This window comes from Nomascus leucogenys, chromosome 9, assembly GCF_006542625.1.
Source record: "Nomascus leucogenys isolate Asia chromosome 9, Asia_NLE_v1, whole genome shotgun sequence".
NCBI lineage: Eukaryota > Metazoa > Chordata > Mammalia > Primates > Hylobatidae > Nomascus > Nomascus leucogenys.
This window is the reverse complement of record NC_044389.1, coordinates 9827493-9844634: the sequence shown is the minus strand read 5'-3', so window position 1 is coordinate 9844634 and position 17142 is coordinate 9827493. Positions and strand designations below refer to the sequence as shown.

The following is a 17142-nucleotide window of genomic DNA, read 5'->3' as shown; positions in this document are numbered from 1 at the left end:
AGAATCAGGTCAAGTTCTAAAGCAGATGACGGCAGTAGGATCGGTTGGCAAGTGCAAATGGTGAGGGCTCCATCCATTTTTCATGAAGTTATAATTAACACGCTGTCTGCCTCCCACAGGTTCAACCTTTGGGAATGAAGAACAGCCAGTTCTGAAGACATCTCTGCCTTCTAAGGACACACCCAAGGGGGCCGGCCGGGTGGCCCCTCCAGCATCCTCCAGTGTGACAGCACCCCGCAGGAGTTTACTTCCAGCGCCAAAATCCACTTCCACACCCGCTGGTAAGACTTTGTGCCTTGGAGAGGCTCCATGGTGGAGTGCCCTTTCTGCATTAATAAAAAGTCTTTTGAAAGCCCCTGTGTACATCAGTTATTTAGAAGGGATGATCGATTAAATGACAGTTAATAACAATAATACCACTGCTTTTAAGGCACTTTCATATATTCATGTTTAAATTCTTGTAACTGCCTCTCACTCTTCCCATGACTGGTAACCCTTTGAATCACACAGTTTCCATTTCAGAAAGCAAGAACCAAGCTATTTTAAGCAAACTGGCATTTGGCTCAGGGAAGCGGGTGCTCACAATATCATCGCAAGGACTGTAGGATAGCAAGCTTCAGGCTGCGCCTCCACGAATGAGCCCCAGAACCCCAGAGAGAAGTGCTGCTTCTGCAGTAGTCCGGGAGCGCCATGCTCCTGCTGGCTCTAGGCTCACAGCTCCAAAGCTAGGATCCAGGGATGGATCCACTACTCCCATGGTAGGGTTGGCTCTAGAGCCACACTGTGCCTGCCGGGTTCAGTCCAGCAAAACTGATCCCCGTGCCCCACCTGTGCATACCTACAAAGCTAGTGACTGGACATGCAGAATTCAGCTGATTCAAAGGTGTAACTAGCACAGGTGCTTGTCAGCAGAAAGTGCCGAGGCAGCATCAGTGTGGCCCCTGCTATGCTTCTCCTCCCATCCCTCCCACAAGTGCATCTATTTGCCTGCAGGGATGTTTGTGTATCTTGTTCCTAGCTTTTCTTTTTCTACATTATAGAAGGCAAATTTATCAGGATGGTAGAATGCATGTTGAGCCCTAATTCACCATAGATGGCTCATCCATAGTAGTGTTTATTCCTCCATATTTTTTCTATGCTTGTATCAATGTATCATCATATCAATGTATATACATACGTAAACATACGGGTTTTATAGGTATTTTTAAATGAGACTGCGTTATATCAATTTTTCTACATGTTGCTTTCCTTACTCAATGTAGGTCATAGAAATACCCTTGGCAATGGTAGGGCTCATTCTTTTCAATGGCTGTGTGCTGTGGATATGCCATGATTTATTCAATCATTCCTTCACTAGTGGGTATTCATTTTGCAACCAGTATTTGCCACAACAAACAATGCTGCAATAAACAGCCTTGAGTGGGTGGCACTGTTTCTATGAGATTAGTTCCCTGGAGTGGTGTTGCTTTGTTTGATGCATTAATAGATATGGATAGATTGCCTTTCAGAGAGGCTCCACCCATATCCCTGCTAGGAATAGGTGTTATCCCTTTCTAGAATTTTGGTCCGCTTGATGGGAGTGAAGTATTATCCCAAAGTTCTTTTACTTTGCATCTCCCTGACCACTAGACTAGCTGGAGCCTCTTGCTCTAGCAGCACCTTGCAGTTCCCTTTGTTAAGACTTAAATTGGCTCATTTAGCTTTGTTCTTCCTCAGGGGAAGGTAAGCTTCTGGGGGTGGTGACTGTGTCTATTTTAACACAGCATCTTCATTGCCTGCCACAGTGACTGACTCACAGTAGGTATTTAACATCGAAGGGTTAATTATTGAATCAACAAATGAATGAATGGATATCACATGGCATTTGAATCTTTCAGCTACAATTTATTAACAGTTTGGTCTTGGTTTAATTAGAAAATAATTAACCCTATGGTATGTTAAAACACAGTGGTTGAATCAACCCTATAGCCCAGTGTTTCTCAAGCTTTAGTGTATCAGTGTCACCTACAGGACTTGTAAAAACACAGATTACCGGGCCCTATCCCCAGAGTTATTGGTTCAGTTTGGTTTGGGGCTTGAGAATTTGCATTTCTAACAAATTCCCAGGTGGTGCCTCTAGACTAGGGATTACACTTTGTGAGCCACTTGTAGAAAAATGGGTTAGGAATTTGAAAAGACAGTTCTTAGAAAAAGGCAAAGGGCTCTTAGCCATATGAAAGGATAATAATTGGCCTCACTGATTAGAAAAACATAAGGTGAAACTACAATAGATTACAATACCCTACCAATTATACTGGCAAAAATCCAAAAGTTTGACAACATATTCTATTTGTGAGGCTGCAGGCAAACAGGCATTCTCATACATTTTTGGTGGGAATATAAAATGGTACAAATAGGAAGAGGAGTTTGGCAGTATCTAACAAAATCATACATGCATTTATTCTTTGACATAATAGTCTCATGCCAAGGAGTCTTTCCGAAAGGTAGACTGACAAGAATACAGTGTATGGAGTGATTCATTGCAGCACTCTTTGAAGTAGAAAAAGACTGAAAACAACTCAAATGTCCATTAATAGGGGGCTCACTGAACAGATTGTGGTATATCCACAGGATGCAGTACTATGTAGCTGTTATATGAATGGGGAAATAGCTCTTTGTATTAACATTACTAGAAAGTGATTTCCAGGAGGTCATTGAGCAATAAAAGATGGAGGAAAAAAAATGTAGTAGACTATGTTTTATCTAAACAATAGGAAAATGGTGTATATGAACTTATATTAAGAAAAAGCAATAGAAGAATAAGCTAATTTTTTTTAAAAAAAAAGATGGCCTTCAGGGTGAAAGAAGGAATAAAAGGAGAGAATAGAGATGTAGGTTAATGATACATTTTGAATGCACCTTGTTTTGTAGATTTGAAATTACATAGATATTTTACACAATTATACATTAAATGTTAAAAGATAATATCTAAAACTCAAAAATGAAATTAAACAAATGGAAGTAATTGCATAGCCCGTTGATGGCACAACCACACAGAGAAGTACATTTCCAACGGTATATACCTCAGATTCAGAAAGAATTGCAACGAAAATCTGAAATTATTGGTGGTAGTGTTAGTATTGTGATTCTGTATCTGCTGTTATTCTGAATGTGTGTATTATGGGATGAATGTGATTAGGGGTGTTACAGGATAAAGTCAGAACTCATCTGAAATTTATCTTTAAAACAATATTCTCAGCTGTATCCACTGGAAAGTTGTAAGTGGTGACTAAACCAGTCATAATGAGCACTCCTAGAGCCTAGGTTGTGATGTCTAAATGGACTTCCCAGTAGAGGGAGACAGGGATCCTTGAAGAAACAGCTGTTTCAGGTCTAGGACAAGAAATGTAGATCCTAGAACATCTTGCCATACTAGCTGGCTAAGAAGAATATAAAAACTATGAGGATTCTGTTGAAAAGACCTATGGGTCAACTTGAATAAGCTCCTACTGGTAAAAAAGAAAAAAATAAAAGAAAAACTGAAAGAGTTTGAATATCAGTAAGATTAGTATTTACAATGGATTAGTACCCATCAGTGAGGGCATATGATAAAAAACCAAACCAAAAAAAAAAAAAAAAAAAAACCTCCAAAACTAGTCACATTGGAGGATGCTAGGAAATGACCTCATTATTTTAAAATCTGGTAAATAAAGGAAAAGAAAAGCCTTTTAGTAATTTCTCCTACTCAGTCTGTATCTCAAGATAACCAAATAGCTAGTGAGGGGGAAGTTTCTCCTTATAAAAGTATCCCAGCTAATACAAAATACATGATAAAACATCCCTTTTTGCCTCTTCTGATGAATGAGTTGATAAAAGCAATGATCATCAGTGTGAGGAATCACCAGACATTACGAACTGTCCAGATGGAAATATATACAAATTACCTGGGAATTAGTCTTGGTGGGGGAAATGGATTTGGTGCAGCCTCTGGAGTTAACTACTGATTTACTAGAAATACAAAGGAATGCAGAGAAGCACGTTAAAAACACCATGAGGATTGAATCAGCAAACCTAGACTCTGGGAAGCTCTATGGGACACACCTTCTGATGTACTCGGCAAGAGCAACAACAACACAAAGTGTGACAAATAAAAACCAAACATCTTTGCGGAAAACGAAGAGGGTGTGGGAACCTGTAGATTACAAAAAATGTAAACATATCAGCCAATTTTGGAGCTAATTTTAGATCCTAATTCAAACAAACATTTGAACAAAAATTTGAAATTCAAACAAAAATTCAAAAAAACTTTGGAAGATATTGGGAAAATGTGAACACTGGCTGTATGGTGATATTAAGGAATTATTGTTAATTTTTTTTTTAGACAAGTCTCTCTCTGTTGCCCAAGCTGGAGTGCAGTGGCGCGATCTTGGCTTACTGCAATCTCCACCTTCTGGGTTCAAGCGATTCTCCTGCCTTAGTCTCCCAATTAGCTGGGATTACAGATGCATGCCACCACGCCCAGCTAATTTTTGTATTTTTAGTAGAGTTGGGGTTTCACCATGTTGGCCAGGCTGGTCTCGAACTTCTGACCTCAGGTGATTTGCCCGCCTCAGCCCCCCAAAGTGCTGGGATTATAGGCGTGAGCCACCACACGCAAATTATTGTTAATATTTTGAGTTTGATGTATTTGTGGCTATGTTTTTAAAAAGAGTCATGTTTTAGAAATTCACATATATGAAATGCTCTCTGGTATTTCTTTCAAAATAACCTAGGATGGTGGTGAGCAGAGTCTATGACATAAAAGATGAAACAACACTGGCCACACGTTGCTCATTGTTGAAGCTGGGTAATGGAATACAGTAAGTTAACTCAGCTAGTCTCTCTAGTGTCTGTTTAAAGAGTTATATAATAGCATGTTAAAATGTGTAGAGAGAGTGGCTGTTTTCATGGAAGTGAAGTTAAATGGAAATAAGGTATTTCAGATGTTGAGAAGAGGAAAGGCAGGTAGCGTGACCATAAGTTTCATTACTTTTCCAAGTGTTTCTGCTACATAAGGGATTTCTGAAACCCATGCACTATCTATCTATCTATCTATCTATCTATCTATCTATCTATCTATCTAATCTATCTATCTATCTATCTATCTATCTATCTATCTATCTATCTAATCTTACTTATTTGAGACAGAGTCTGGCTTGGTGGCCCAGGCTCGAGTGCAGTGGTATGATCTCAGCTCACTGCAACCTCCACCTCCTGGGTTCAAGTGATTCTCCTGCCTCAGCCTCCTAAGTAGCTGGGATTACAGGCGTGTACCACCACACCAGGCTAATTTTTGTATTTTTAGTAAGGACAGGGTTTCACCCTGTTTTTGTATTTTTAGTAAGTACAGGGTTTCACCATGTTAGCTAGGCTGATCTCGAACTCCTGATCTCAGGTGATCTGCCCACCTTGGCCTCCGAAAGTGCTGGCATTACAGGCATAAGCCACCAAGCCATGCACTCTTGATAACAATTTTCTTCCACTTTGTATTACTTTGTAAAACACTAATTTACAGAATCTAATTTCGTTCTCACAAAGACCCTAAGAGGTAGGCAGGGAAATTATTACAGATGCAGAAAGGTGAGACTCAGGTGAAACGAGTTGTCCAAGGTCACACAATGGCATCCAGAAATAAATCGATGTTGTATATGTTCCCAGTCCTTTTCTTATGATAATAGTACAAATATCCAGCTAAGGACTATCAGAATTCCATCTGTGGGTTGCAATTTGTCCATTACCAATAGATTGCATGTGTGTGAACGGGGGATGGTGTTAAGCAGGGCGATGCCCAGGGCTTTGTGCTTCAGGCCAGGCTCTCTTTGAGGTTACCCGGTTAGGAGTTCCAATGGGGATGCCTTAACCTCTGTGTGGTCCTTCCCTGTTCTCGCTCGTGGCGGAGCACACCCCACACCGTTTGCGTTTTCCATAAAATAATGCATTTTTGAGAAGTGTGCTCCTTTCCCTAAAAGCTGACATCACTCCGTGTGTGTGTGTGTGTGTGTGTGTGTGTGTGTGTGTGTGTGTGTGTGTGAATATTCACCCAGTCCTCCCTCACAGAACACATGTGTGTTATTTTCTCCAGAGGCAAAATTTTAAGTCTGTAGACTTGCTTGTCCCTTCTTATGATGAGCTATCCCTTTGTTGAAAACTCAAACATTCTTTCAAGCTGCCCTACAGGCATCTGATATTTACTAGACTTGCTTTCCCAGGTATAAATTTTTATGAGTGTAATAACTGCTTTTCTTCCTATTCCAGACCAAAGCACATTGAATAGTTGCTCCACACTTACCAATTTAGTGATGAGGTTACCGGGTATTATGTTGTGGGATGGGATGTTCTGGAGATGTGCAGATGAGTGAGACACGATTCCTGTCCCCACAGGGTTCACAGGCTGATGGCAGAGAAGCACAAAGAAACAATTATTAAAACGTTGACCGATGTTTTAATGAGCTGTTATACAGCCTGACATGTGTCAGGCCTGGTCAGGAGGCTGCAGGCTCCCTCACTTATACAACTGAATGGCTAATACTGCCCTTAGTGACTAGACTGAAGGCAAAAGGAGGACAAGTGTAGAGGAAAGACAGTAAATCTAGCTTTAGATGAGATGAGTTTGAGGTGCCTGGGAGACCTCCATCTAGCAATGTCCAGTAGACAGCTGGAATAAGCCAAGAGCTCTGAGGAAAGTTTTGAGTTGGAGATTTCCATGTGGAATTCATCGGCTTATCCTCATGACTCTGGGAATGGAGGCAATGGGGGATGTGAGTTTGCTTGGGAGGACATGGAAAGTGCAAAGGTAACTGCGATTGCCGCCTTGCTAATACCAAAATGGGAGCAGCAGACGAAGAAGGATCATCTGGAGAAAGAAGAGCTTTCAGAGCACAGAGCGGGGCAGCAGCTGAGGAAATGGAAGCCGTGAGCTCAGACTGTTCTTTGAGGAATGGAAAGGGGAAGGGACGGAGGATACGGTGGTAGCTTAAAGGGGAAGTGGGCAAAGGAAATTCTTGCTTTTTAGAATGAGTGACACTCGCCTCTATGTATAGAAATGTCAAGAAAAGGAGGGAGTAAAGAAGTACTGGAGCCAGGCCTGTTAGGTGGTGGGGGTGGCACTAGGGCAGGAAGCCAGGCCCTGCAGCATGGGATGAGGGGGCTGATATTGGAAAGGAGCTGCACCACCTTGTCTTTGTCTAAGGCTGGAGGCTCCACTTGACTTGGGAGATGGATTCTGGGGGAGTTTTGGCAAAATGGTTAACTCGCATTCTACCCCTCCACTACCTACTGATTCACTAGTGAGAATGTGAGAACAGCAGGGCACTCACCAAACGCCTGTCCATCATCACAGAGTAGCACCTACACCTGGTCTCAGCATTGCACCTGCTGCATTTTAAGCGGACTCAGAGACTGCAAAACAGCCAAATCCGCTCTTTGTCCCAGGGGTTGTTTTGCAACACTACTTTTTCTGGATTGACTTTGCATATGCAAAAACAAATCCAGCTGGGTTAAAAAAAAAAAAAAAAACCTTTATAAAAAATAAATAAGTGTTCTCCTATTTTTGTATAGCAAATTGAAATACCCTCTTTTCCTACCACGTAACTGTAGAAGATTTTGGTTCAGGAGCACTGATGCTCATCAGAGCTCCAGGACTAAGTAGTAATTGAAGCATGTGGTATAAACTGCTTTAGCTTTTACAGATATGTGACTAAACAGCCTTATATCTGTAAAAACAGCAAAGCTCAAGTATGGACTAATGGATGGGATGGTAAAGATGCCTCACTCCTGCAAAGAGGCTGGGTGGACACCAATCCAGCTCCGCCTGTCTTAGCCATTGGACTTGGGACAAATCAGCATTAAGGAATCTTTTCATATTTCTCAGTCAGTTAAAAAATGTGTGGGGATAATAGTTCCTACTCCATGGGATTGTTCTGAGAATTAACATAAGTGAAAGGACATAGAACAAAGTGGGCATTTCTTTTTTTTTTTTTTTTTTTTTTTGAGACGGAGTCTCGCTCTGTCACCCAGGCTGGAGTGCAGTGGTGCGATCTCGGCTCACTGCAACCTCTGCCTCGCGGGTTCAAGTGATTCTCCTGCCTCAGCCTCCCGAGTAGCTGGGACTACAGGCACTCACCACTGCACCCGGGTAATTTTTTTTATTTTTAGTAGAGACAGGGTTTCACCGTCTTGGCCAGGCTGGTCTTGAACTACTAACCTCGTAATCTACCCACCTTGGCCTCCCAAAGTGCTGGGATTACAGGCGTGAGCCACCGCGCCTGGCCCAAAGTAGGCATTTCATAAAGGCTGTTTGAGTTTTAGAGGGTTAACTGGAATGTGAAGAAATTTTAGAGGGTACAGACCCCTTCCAGTCTCTCATAGGCAGAAGAGGGGTTTTAATGAAACCTACCATGTACTCTCCAGAATTGGTATTTATTGCTGTTTTTGCTTTACCCCACCTCCACACCCCACATTCTGCTCTGCCCATGATCAAATTTCTTTTTCCCCTGAATTTCCCCCTCAGAAACCTGCATTCACTAGTGCAGGGGAAAACCATGTTGCAATGAAGAACTTACCTGTCGCTCCACATATCTTCAGTAAAGATGCCTGTACAATTCCAAAGTTAGGGAGAAAAAGGGAAAACTGAAAAGCCCCTGTAATACTTTCGGTGCCTTTCTCTAAGTGATTATTTTTCCTGCCTTTGTCTATAAACCCATAATATTTACTTAGCAATTAAAAGGTAGCTCTTTCCTAGGTCATGTTCCCTTTAAGTTGGGAGTCCTGAAAACAGGCTGCATCTTGGTTTCCCTTTCCTGTAAGTGCCTCTGCTAGGAATATCTGTTTTTTTGTTTTGTTTTGTCTTTTTTTTTTTTTTTTTTTGAGACAGAGACTCGCTCTGTCACCCGGGCTGGAGTGCAGTGGCGCGATCTCGGCTCACTGCAAGCTCCGCCTCCCGGGTTCACGCCATTCTCCTGCCTCAGCCTCCTGAGTAGCTGGGACTACAGGCGGCTGCCACCACACCAGGCTAATTTTTTTGTATTTTTAGTAAAGACGGAGTTTCACCGCATTAGCCAGGATGGTCTCGATCTCCTGACCTAGTGATCTGCCCGCCTCGGCTTCCCAAAGTGCTGGGATTACAGGCGTGAGCCACCACGCCCAGCTAGGAACATCTCTTACACCCCATTCCCTCCCACACAACCTGTTCCCTCTTCCTCTCCTTTCTCTGGTGACACCTGTCTCTCCTTCAGGTCTTGACCTAAATGTTGCCTGTTCAGGGCTCTTCCCCTCGTAGCTCTGCTCACGAGTTCAGTTGTCTAATGATGTATGCGATTGGCTAACGTCTCTCTGCCCCATATGTGCAGTCGTGGCTGTTGTACTCATCCCCAAATCCTTAGCACCAACAATTTGCCCAGCACAAAGCAGGCTGTCAACAAATATCTGCCGAATGAATGAAAGTTGCAATTCCCCTAGTGATTTGAGAGCACTTGCCACAATGAGTGCTCAGAAAGTACCTGTGTCTTGTTGCAGATGGTCACATAATGAAGCAACAAGACAAACCAGATATTTAAGATAAGTGACAGACGTGCCCTTTGCCTTCCTGTTAGTATGGGCTCCAGCAGGTACCTGAGAACCCAACTGTTCCAAGCCTCTTGTGGAACTGTCCAGAGAAGGTTGCTTCTTATATACACTGATAATAAATCACAGAGCCCGCCTGGTAGAGGCAGCTCACAGCAGCCCCCAGCGCACCTCTCTCCTAGTTTCCTCTCTCCACTGTTAACCCTGTGGTCTCCTCCTCCAGGGCCCACAGTGAGGGGCAGCCCCAGCCACTGGAGAGCCAGTGAGACACGCCATGGACGACAGTTCCTGAGTCTTGGCCCAAATCTACCAAGAAACTAATTTCAATGGTGTCTTAAGCCTCCGTTTTTGTTTTCAAAAGGCATAAAATTTTGTATGCGTTTTTGTATCATTGACTCAGCGGGGAGGTACTAGGGTGTTTTAATAAAAGATTTGTTTACACTGCAGAGAACCCCATGCCAGTCACTGGGCAGACCCTCAGCTGTGGCTCCCTGGGAACATCGCAGGTGTCCAGCAACCCCTGGTGGCTCTGCGTTTTCCAGCCTTTGAGCTGAGCTCCCAGGTGATCACCTGCATCAGCCTCGGTCCTGCTGACCGCATGAGATGGTTGAGGTCGTAGGGCTCGCTGGTTTAGAATATGTCTTGTCCTTCTTTTTTCATTATCAGGAGACTAAGATCCATCAGGGAGAGGCCTTCATTTTGTTTCCCAGCTCAGATAGGAGGCCAAACACATTGCCGAAAAACCCAGAGAAAATGGAATTGAGTTATCAAAGCAGGAAATAGTTGGGAAAATAAAGCAGAAACCCATTTTAAATGTAACCAGGACTTTCTCTTCTCAGTTTCATCCAACTCTAACATCTAAGGCCTCCTTGCATTTCAAAATCATTGCTGCTAAGAGGTAAATTTTATTACAGAATTTTAGCTTTGCATGTATCCTGTTGGTTTTAAATAAAGTCCAGTTTCTAAAATGAGATTCAGTTTCACATTACCTTGTTCTGTTGTCAAGCTAATTAAAAAGCAGAAGGTAGGCATGCAGATTGTAGTTAAATCCCAAATAATTGGATTTCTTGGGACTGTGAGGTGTTTGAGTTATTTTAATTACTGAGATAACACAAACTCTTATTGTTTTAACCATTGTTGGAAACACTTCTCAGCTGTGATACTTTGCTTCCTTCCCTTGGTGGCTCTAAGCTGATGATGGCTGAGCTCTTGCATTTCAGTGTCACCTGCTCAATTACCATCACCCCCTGTTGTCCACTCAGTGTGTACCTACAATAGAATGTACCCTGGAAGTACTTGGGCTGTTTCCTTTAACCTAGATTTCTGATGTGAGTTTTTGGTGAGTGATTCTTTTCTGGTTCACTCGTTGAACAAACATCTGGGTGCTTGCTTTAAGGCACAGGTGACTTGGATTCAAAGATAATTAGAACAGTCTTAACCCTTGAGGGACTTGTAAGTAACTAAACGAATTTGTAACCTGGTAATTAGAGTGAGAATGAGAGGCCTATAATCTTATTATCTAGACTCCAGTTAATTCTAGCAGATCAAGAGTTCACAGTAGGATGGATTACGAAAAGAATGACCTGAAAAAAGCTTATGTTAAATATAATAAGTTTTATTGATGATTTATTTAATCACTTTCTATTATTTGTTTAATCATTTTCTAATTTATTTGTCTAATCATTTTCTAATTTATTTGTCATTTCCTCATTTTTTTCATTTCGGAAAAGATCCAGTGTAGTTTGCAGTAAAGGGCACAGGATTATAGAGATAAAAATCTGAGTAATAGAAGAGAGAAAAGCATGACAAAACTAGGCTTGGAGCTTCTTGGCTAAAGGTGAAAGAAGAAACACACTCAAGGGAAAAAAAGAGCCTGCCATTTATTTCATCAGGAGAGAGAAACTTATTTCCTAGCACAAATGTTACAGACTTTAATTCTGCAAGTTTTAAAAAGTTGTATTGAGCAACATAATTGACAATTACTTTAATTATGTGTCTTAATTTTCTTCTGACAGTGAAATAATTAGTTTAAAATGTGGGGATACGGAAAGCCTTTTTTAGTATGACATGAAACCTAGAAACATTTTTAAATGACAAAATTACATAAAATCACATAAAAATTTAAAACTTTCTACAATGAAAGACATCATAGAGTTGAGAAAGATGATAAACTGATAGAAAATGTTGCAACAAACTGTGAATATACATGCAGTTTAAACAACCCCTGAAAATCATAAGCAAAAAACAACTTAATTTGAAAAATAGGTAAAGATATGAATGTATATTTTACACACTAGAAGTACAAAGTGGTCAATGGCTATAAACATATGAAAAGATATTCAAATTTACTAATAACTAAACATATTCCCTTTTTAGAATGAGATACAGTCTTTTTAATAGTGGATTATAAACCTTTAAAAAGATTTATTACATCCAAGGTTGGTAAGAATGTGGTACACCAACACTCTTGTAGTGTTCGTGGGCATATAAATTGGTACACTCTTTTGAGAGCAATTTGCCAATAACTATGAAAATTTAAGTTTATATGACAATCCAGTATTTCTGCTTCTAGGACCCTCTCAAAACATCCTTGTTCAAGCAAGAATGATATATGTGCAGGGACTTTCTATGCAGCATTGGTTACAATGCTAAAAAAGTTGGAAACAATCTAAATATCTGTCAATATGGAAATATGTAAATAAGTTATGATATAGCCATTTAATAAATGCTTATGTAGTTATTAAAAAATGAGATAGATCTACATGAATTACATGGAAAGATGTCCATAACATGTCATTAGAGGTAGAAAGCTATAGAACACAATCTCATTTTTATAAAACTGAAATAAAATAAATCATTTTATGTATGCCTTTTTGTAAACTTACAGAAAAAGTTGGAAAATATCATTTAAATAGTCAAGAGCTACTATCATTGTGGTGTTCAATTAGAGGAAAAGTTGTAATGAGGAAAACTTTCATTTTTAAATTTTGTTCTTTCTATATTGTCAGAATTTTTCCAGATGTGTTTCCATTTTTGCTCTAAAATATATAAAGATAATTGAATAAAAAGATAATAATTTGTTCTAAGAAAAGAGCATGAAGGATACAGAAAAAATGAAACAAAAATATCTCAAAGCCTCACAGTTTATCATTAGACACTAATAACATATATTGGTATATTTCCTTCCAGTCTTTTCTCTATATGGGTATGATTTTTTCGTACCTCAGTTATTCTTCATGTATAGTTCTGTATCCTGCTTTTACAGTTAACGTTATATCCTAAAAATTCTCCAACATCATGATAAATATGTGAAAAGGTTCTTTTTAATGATGTTATAATAACTGCATATTGATTAACCATAATTTATAAAACTACTTGTCTCCTGTTCATTTAGGTTGCTTTCAGTGTTTCACTATCATGAAACAATGAAGTACAATGAATTTAATAAATTTATTTTGCAAAATCATATTTTGTTAGGGGTTTTCAAGACTATTTTCAGGCTTCATGATTTCCCTAGAAGGGTTCATAGGACTTAAAAGTTGCTATATTTATTATTATAATGTATTACAGTGAAAGCATACAGAGTAAAATCAGCAAAGGGAAAAAGCTCATGGGGCAAAGTTCAAATGAAACCAGGCACAAGTTTCCAAAAGACCTCTCTCAGTGGAATCACACAAAATATACTTCATCTTTCCAGCAATGATGTGTGAAAACATGAACAGATTTTGCCATTGAGAGAAAAACATCTGAGCCTGGTTGTCCAGGGTTTTTGTTATGGATCAGTCACACATACACACAGCATCTTTTCTATGTGTAAACTAGGCAAATTGATGCAGTATGGCTCAGGACCTTGAGCATGCAAAATGCTCTTGTGAGTTAGAACATTTAAGAGCCCAGCTCTCAGGAGCTGGCCAGTGGCCAGTCATGAAACAGGCCCTTCTTGGAAGTGTGCAGGGATTAAGCAATTCAGGCCTGCCTAGTTATTCCTTTCCCACACAATGAGGCACAAGTTTCCCATATGTTCTTAAGATACATTCTTAAAAGTGGAAATGCTGAGTCATATGAAGTATGTCTTTGAAAATAACAGAAATATTTTGACTGGCTGTTTCTTTTTTTTTTTTTACTTTTATTATGTTTAATTCACGCATAATTTTATGTATGTATAGGGCACAGTGTGATATTTTGATACATCATACAGTGTAATAATCAACTCAGAGTAGTGTATTAATCACCTCAAATACGTATCATTTCTATGTGTTGGGAACATTCAAAATCCAATCTTCTAGCTATTTGAGAATATCCAGAAATCGTTAATTACAGTCATCTTATAGTGCCATAGAACACTAGAACTTACTCCTCCTATCTGGATGTACTTTTGTATCCATTAACCAACTTTTTCCTATACTCCCCTACCCCCTACCTTCCCCACCTCTAGTGACCACTATTCTACTCTCTCCTTGTATGAGATCAACTTTTTTAGCTTCCTCATATTAATGAGAACATTTAGTATTTATCTTTGTGTGCTTGGCTTATTTCACTTATAAAATAATATCCTACAAGCTTATCCATATTGCTGCAAGTAACTGAATGTTGTTCTTTTTTATGGCTACATAGTATTCCATTTGTATATATACCTGTTTTAGTCCATTTTCTTTTTCTTTTTTTTTTTTATTATACTTTAGGTTTTAGGGTACCTGTGCACAATGTGCAGGTTTGTTACATATGTATACATGTGCCATGTTGTTTTGCCGCACCCGTTAACTCGTCATTTAGCATTAGGTATATCTCCTAATGCTGTTCCTCCCCCCTCCCCCCACCCCACAACAGCCTCTGGAGTGTGATGTTCCCCTTCCTGTGTCCATGAGTTCTCATTGTTCAATTCCCACCTATGAGTGAGAACATGCGGTGTTTGGTTTTTTGTCCTTGCGATAGTTTACTGAGAATGATGGTTTCCAGCTTAATCCATGTCCCTACAAAGGACATGAACTCATCATTGTTTATGGCTGCATAGTATTCCATGGTGTATATGTGCCACATTTTCTTAATCCAGTCTATCGTTGTTGGACATTTGGGTTGGTTCCAAGTCTTTGCTATTGTGAATAGTGCCGCAATAAACATGTGTGTGCATGTGTCTTTATAGCAGCATGATTTATAGTCCTTTGGGTATATACCCAGTAATGGGATGGCTGAGTCAAATGGTATTTCTAGTTCCAGATACCTGAGGAATTGCCACACTGACTTCCACAATGGTTGAACTAGTTTACAGTCCCACCAACAGTGTAAACGTATTCCTATTTCTCCAATCCTCTCCAGCACCTGTTGTTTCCTGACTTTTTAATGATGGCCATTCTAACTGGTGTGAGATGGTATCTCACTGTGGTTTTGATTTGCATTTCTCTGATGGCCAGTGATGATGAGCATTTTTTCATATGTTTTTTGACTGCATAAATGTCTTCTTTTGAGAAGTGTCTGTTCATGTCCTCCGCCCACTTTTTGATGGGGTTGTTAGTTTTTTCTTGTAAATTTGTTTGAGTTCATTGTAGATTCTGGATATTAGCCCTTTGTCAGATGAGTAGGTTGCAAAAATTTTCTCCCATTCTATAGGTTGTCTGTTTACTCTGATGGTAGTTTCCTTTGCTGTGCAGAAGCTCTTTAGTTTAATTAGATCCCATTTGTCAATTTTGGCTTTTGTTGCCATTGCTTTTGGTGTTTTAGACATGAAGTCCTTGTCCACGCCTATGTCCTGAATGGTATTGCCTAGGTTTTCTTGTAGGATTTTAATGGTTTTAGGTCTAACATGTAAGTCTTTAATCCATCTTGAATTAATTTTTGTATAAGGTGTAAGGAAGGGATCCAGTTTCAGCTTTCTACATATGGCTAGCCAGCTTTCCCAGCACCTTTTATTAAATAGGGAATCCTTTCCCCATTTCTTGTTTTTCTCAGGTTTGTGAAAGATCAGATAGTTGTAGATATGTGGCATTATTTCTGAGGGCTCTGTTCTGTTCCATTGATCTATGTCTCTGTTGTGGTACCAGTACCATGCTGTTTTGGTTACTGTAGCCTTGTAGTATAGTTTGAAGTCAGGTAGCGTGATGCCGCCAGCTTTGTTCTTTTGGCTTAGAATTGACTTGGAGATGCAGACTCTTTTTTGGTTCCATATGAACTTTAAAGTAGTTTTTTCCAATTCTGTGAAGAAAGTCATTGGTAGCTTGATGGGGATGGCATTGAATCTATAAATTACCTTGGGCAGTATGGCCATTTTCATGATATTGATTCTTCCAACCCATGAGCATGAAATGTTCTTCCATTTGTTTGTATCCTCTTTTATTTCATTGAGCAGTGGTTTGTAGTTCTCCTTGAAGAGGTCCTTCACATCCCTTGTAAGTTGGATTCCTAGGTATTTTATTCTCTTTGAAGCAATTGTGAATGGGAGTTCACTCATGATTTGGCTCTCTGTTTGTCTGTGATTGATGTATAAGAATGCTTGTGATTTTTGTACATTGATTTTGTATCCTGAGACTTTGCTGAAGTTGCTAATCAGCTTAAGGAGATTTTGGGCTGAGACAGGGTTTTCTAGATATACAACCATGTCATCTGCAAACAGGGACACTTTGACTTCCTCTTTTCCTAATTGAATACCCTTTATTTCCTTCCCCTGCCTGATTGCCCTGGCCAGAACTTCCAGCACTATGTTGAGTAGGAGTGGTGAGAGAGGGCATCCCTGTCTTGTGCCAGTTTTCAAAGGGAATGCTTCCAGTTTTTGCCCATTCAGTACGATATTGGCTGTGGGTTTGTCATAGATAGCTCTTAGTATTTTGAGATACGTCCCATCAATACCTAATTTATTGAGAGTTTTTAGCATGAAGGGTTGTTGAATTTTGTCAAAGGCCTTTTCTGCATGTATTGAGATAATCATGTGGTGTTTGTCTTTGGTTCTGTTTATATGCTGGATTACATTTATTGATTTGCGTATGTTGAACCAGCCTTGCATCCCAGGGATGAAGCCCACTTGATCATGGTGGATAAGCTTTTTGATGTGCTGCTGGATTCCATTTGCCAGTATTTTATTGAGGATTTTTGCATCAATGTTCATCAAGGATATTGGTCTGAAATTCTCTTTTTTGGTTATGTCTCTGCCAGACTTTGGTATCAGGACAATGCTGGCCTCATAAAATGTGTTAGGGAGGATTCCCTCTTTTTCTATCGATTGGAATAGTTTCAGAAGGAATGTTACCAGTTCCTCCTTGTACCTCTGGTAGAATTCGGCTGTGAATCCATCTGGTCCTGGACTCTTTTTGGTTGGTAAGCTATTGATTATTGCCACAATATCAGAGCCTGTTATTGGTCTATTCAGAGATTCAACTTCTTCCTGGTTTAGTCTTGGGAGGGTGTATTTGCTGAGGAATTTATCCATTTCTTCTAGATTTTCTAGTTTATTTGCATAGAGGTGTTTGTAGTATTCTCTGATGGTAGATTGTATTTCTGTGGGATCGGTGGTGATATCCCCTTTTTCATTTTTTATTGCATCTATTTGATTCTTTTCTCTCTTCCTCTTTATTAGTC

The 17142-nt window shown here is 39.9% G+C and overlaps 1 protein-coding gene across 4 annotated transcripts in view; it reads left to right on the top strand.

Annotated features, from left to right (window-relative positions):
- Nucleotides 1-17142, top strand: part of MTUS2 (microtubule associated scaffold protein 2) — a 690072-nt gene that overhangs the window by 463753 nt on the left and 209177 nt on the right. For all 4 annotated transcript variants that reach the window (XM_030818580.1, XM_030818583.1, XM_030818581.1 and 1 more), the window contains one exon: nt 120-281. In XM_030818580.1, coding sequence (XP_030674440.1) covers nt 120-281 — 162 coding nt within the window. The remainder of the gene's footprint in view (nt 1-119; nt 282-17142) is intronic.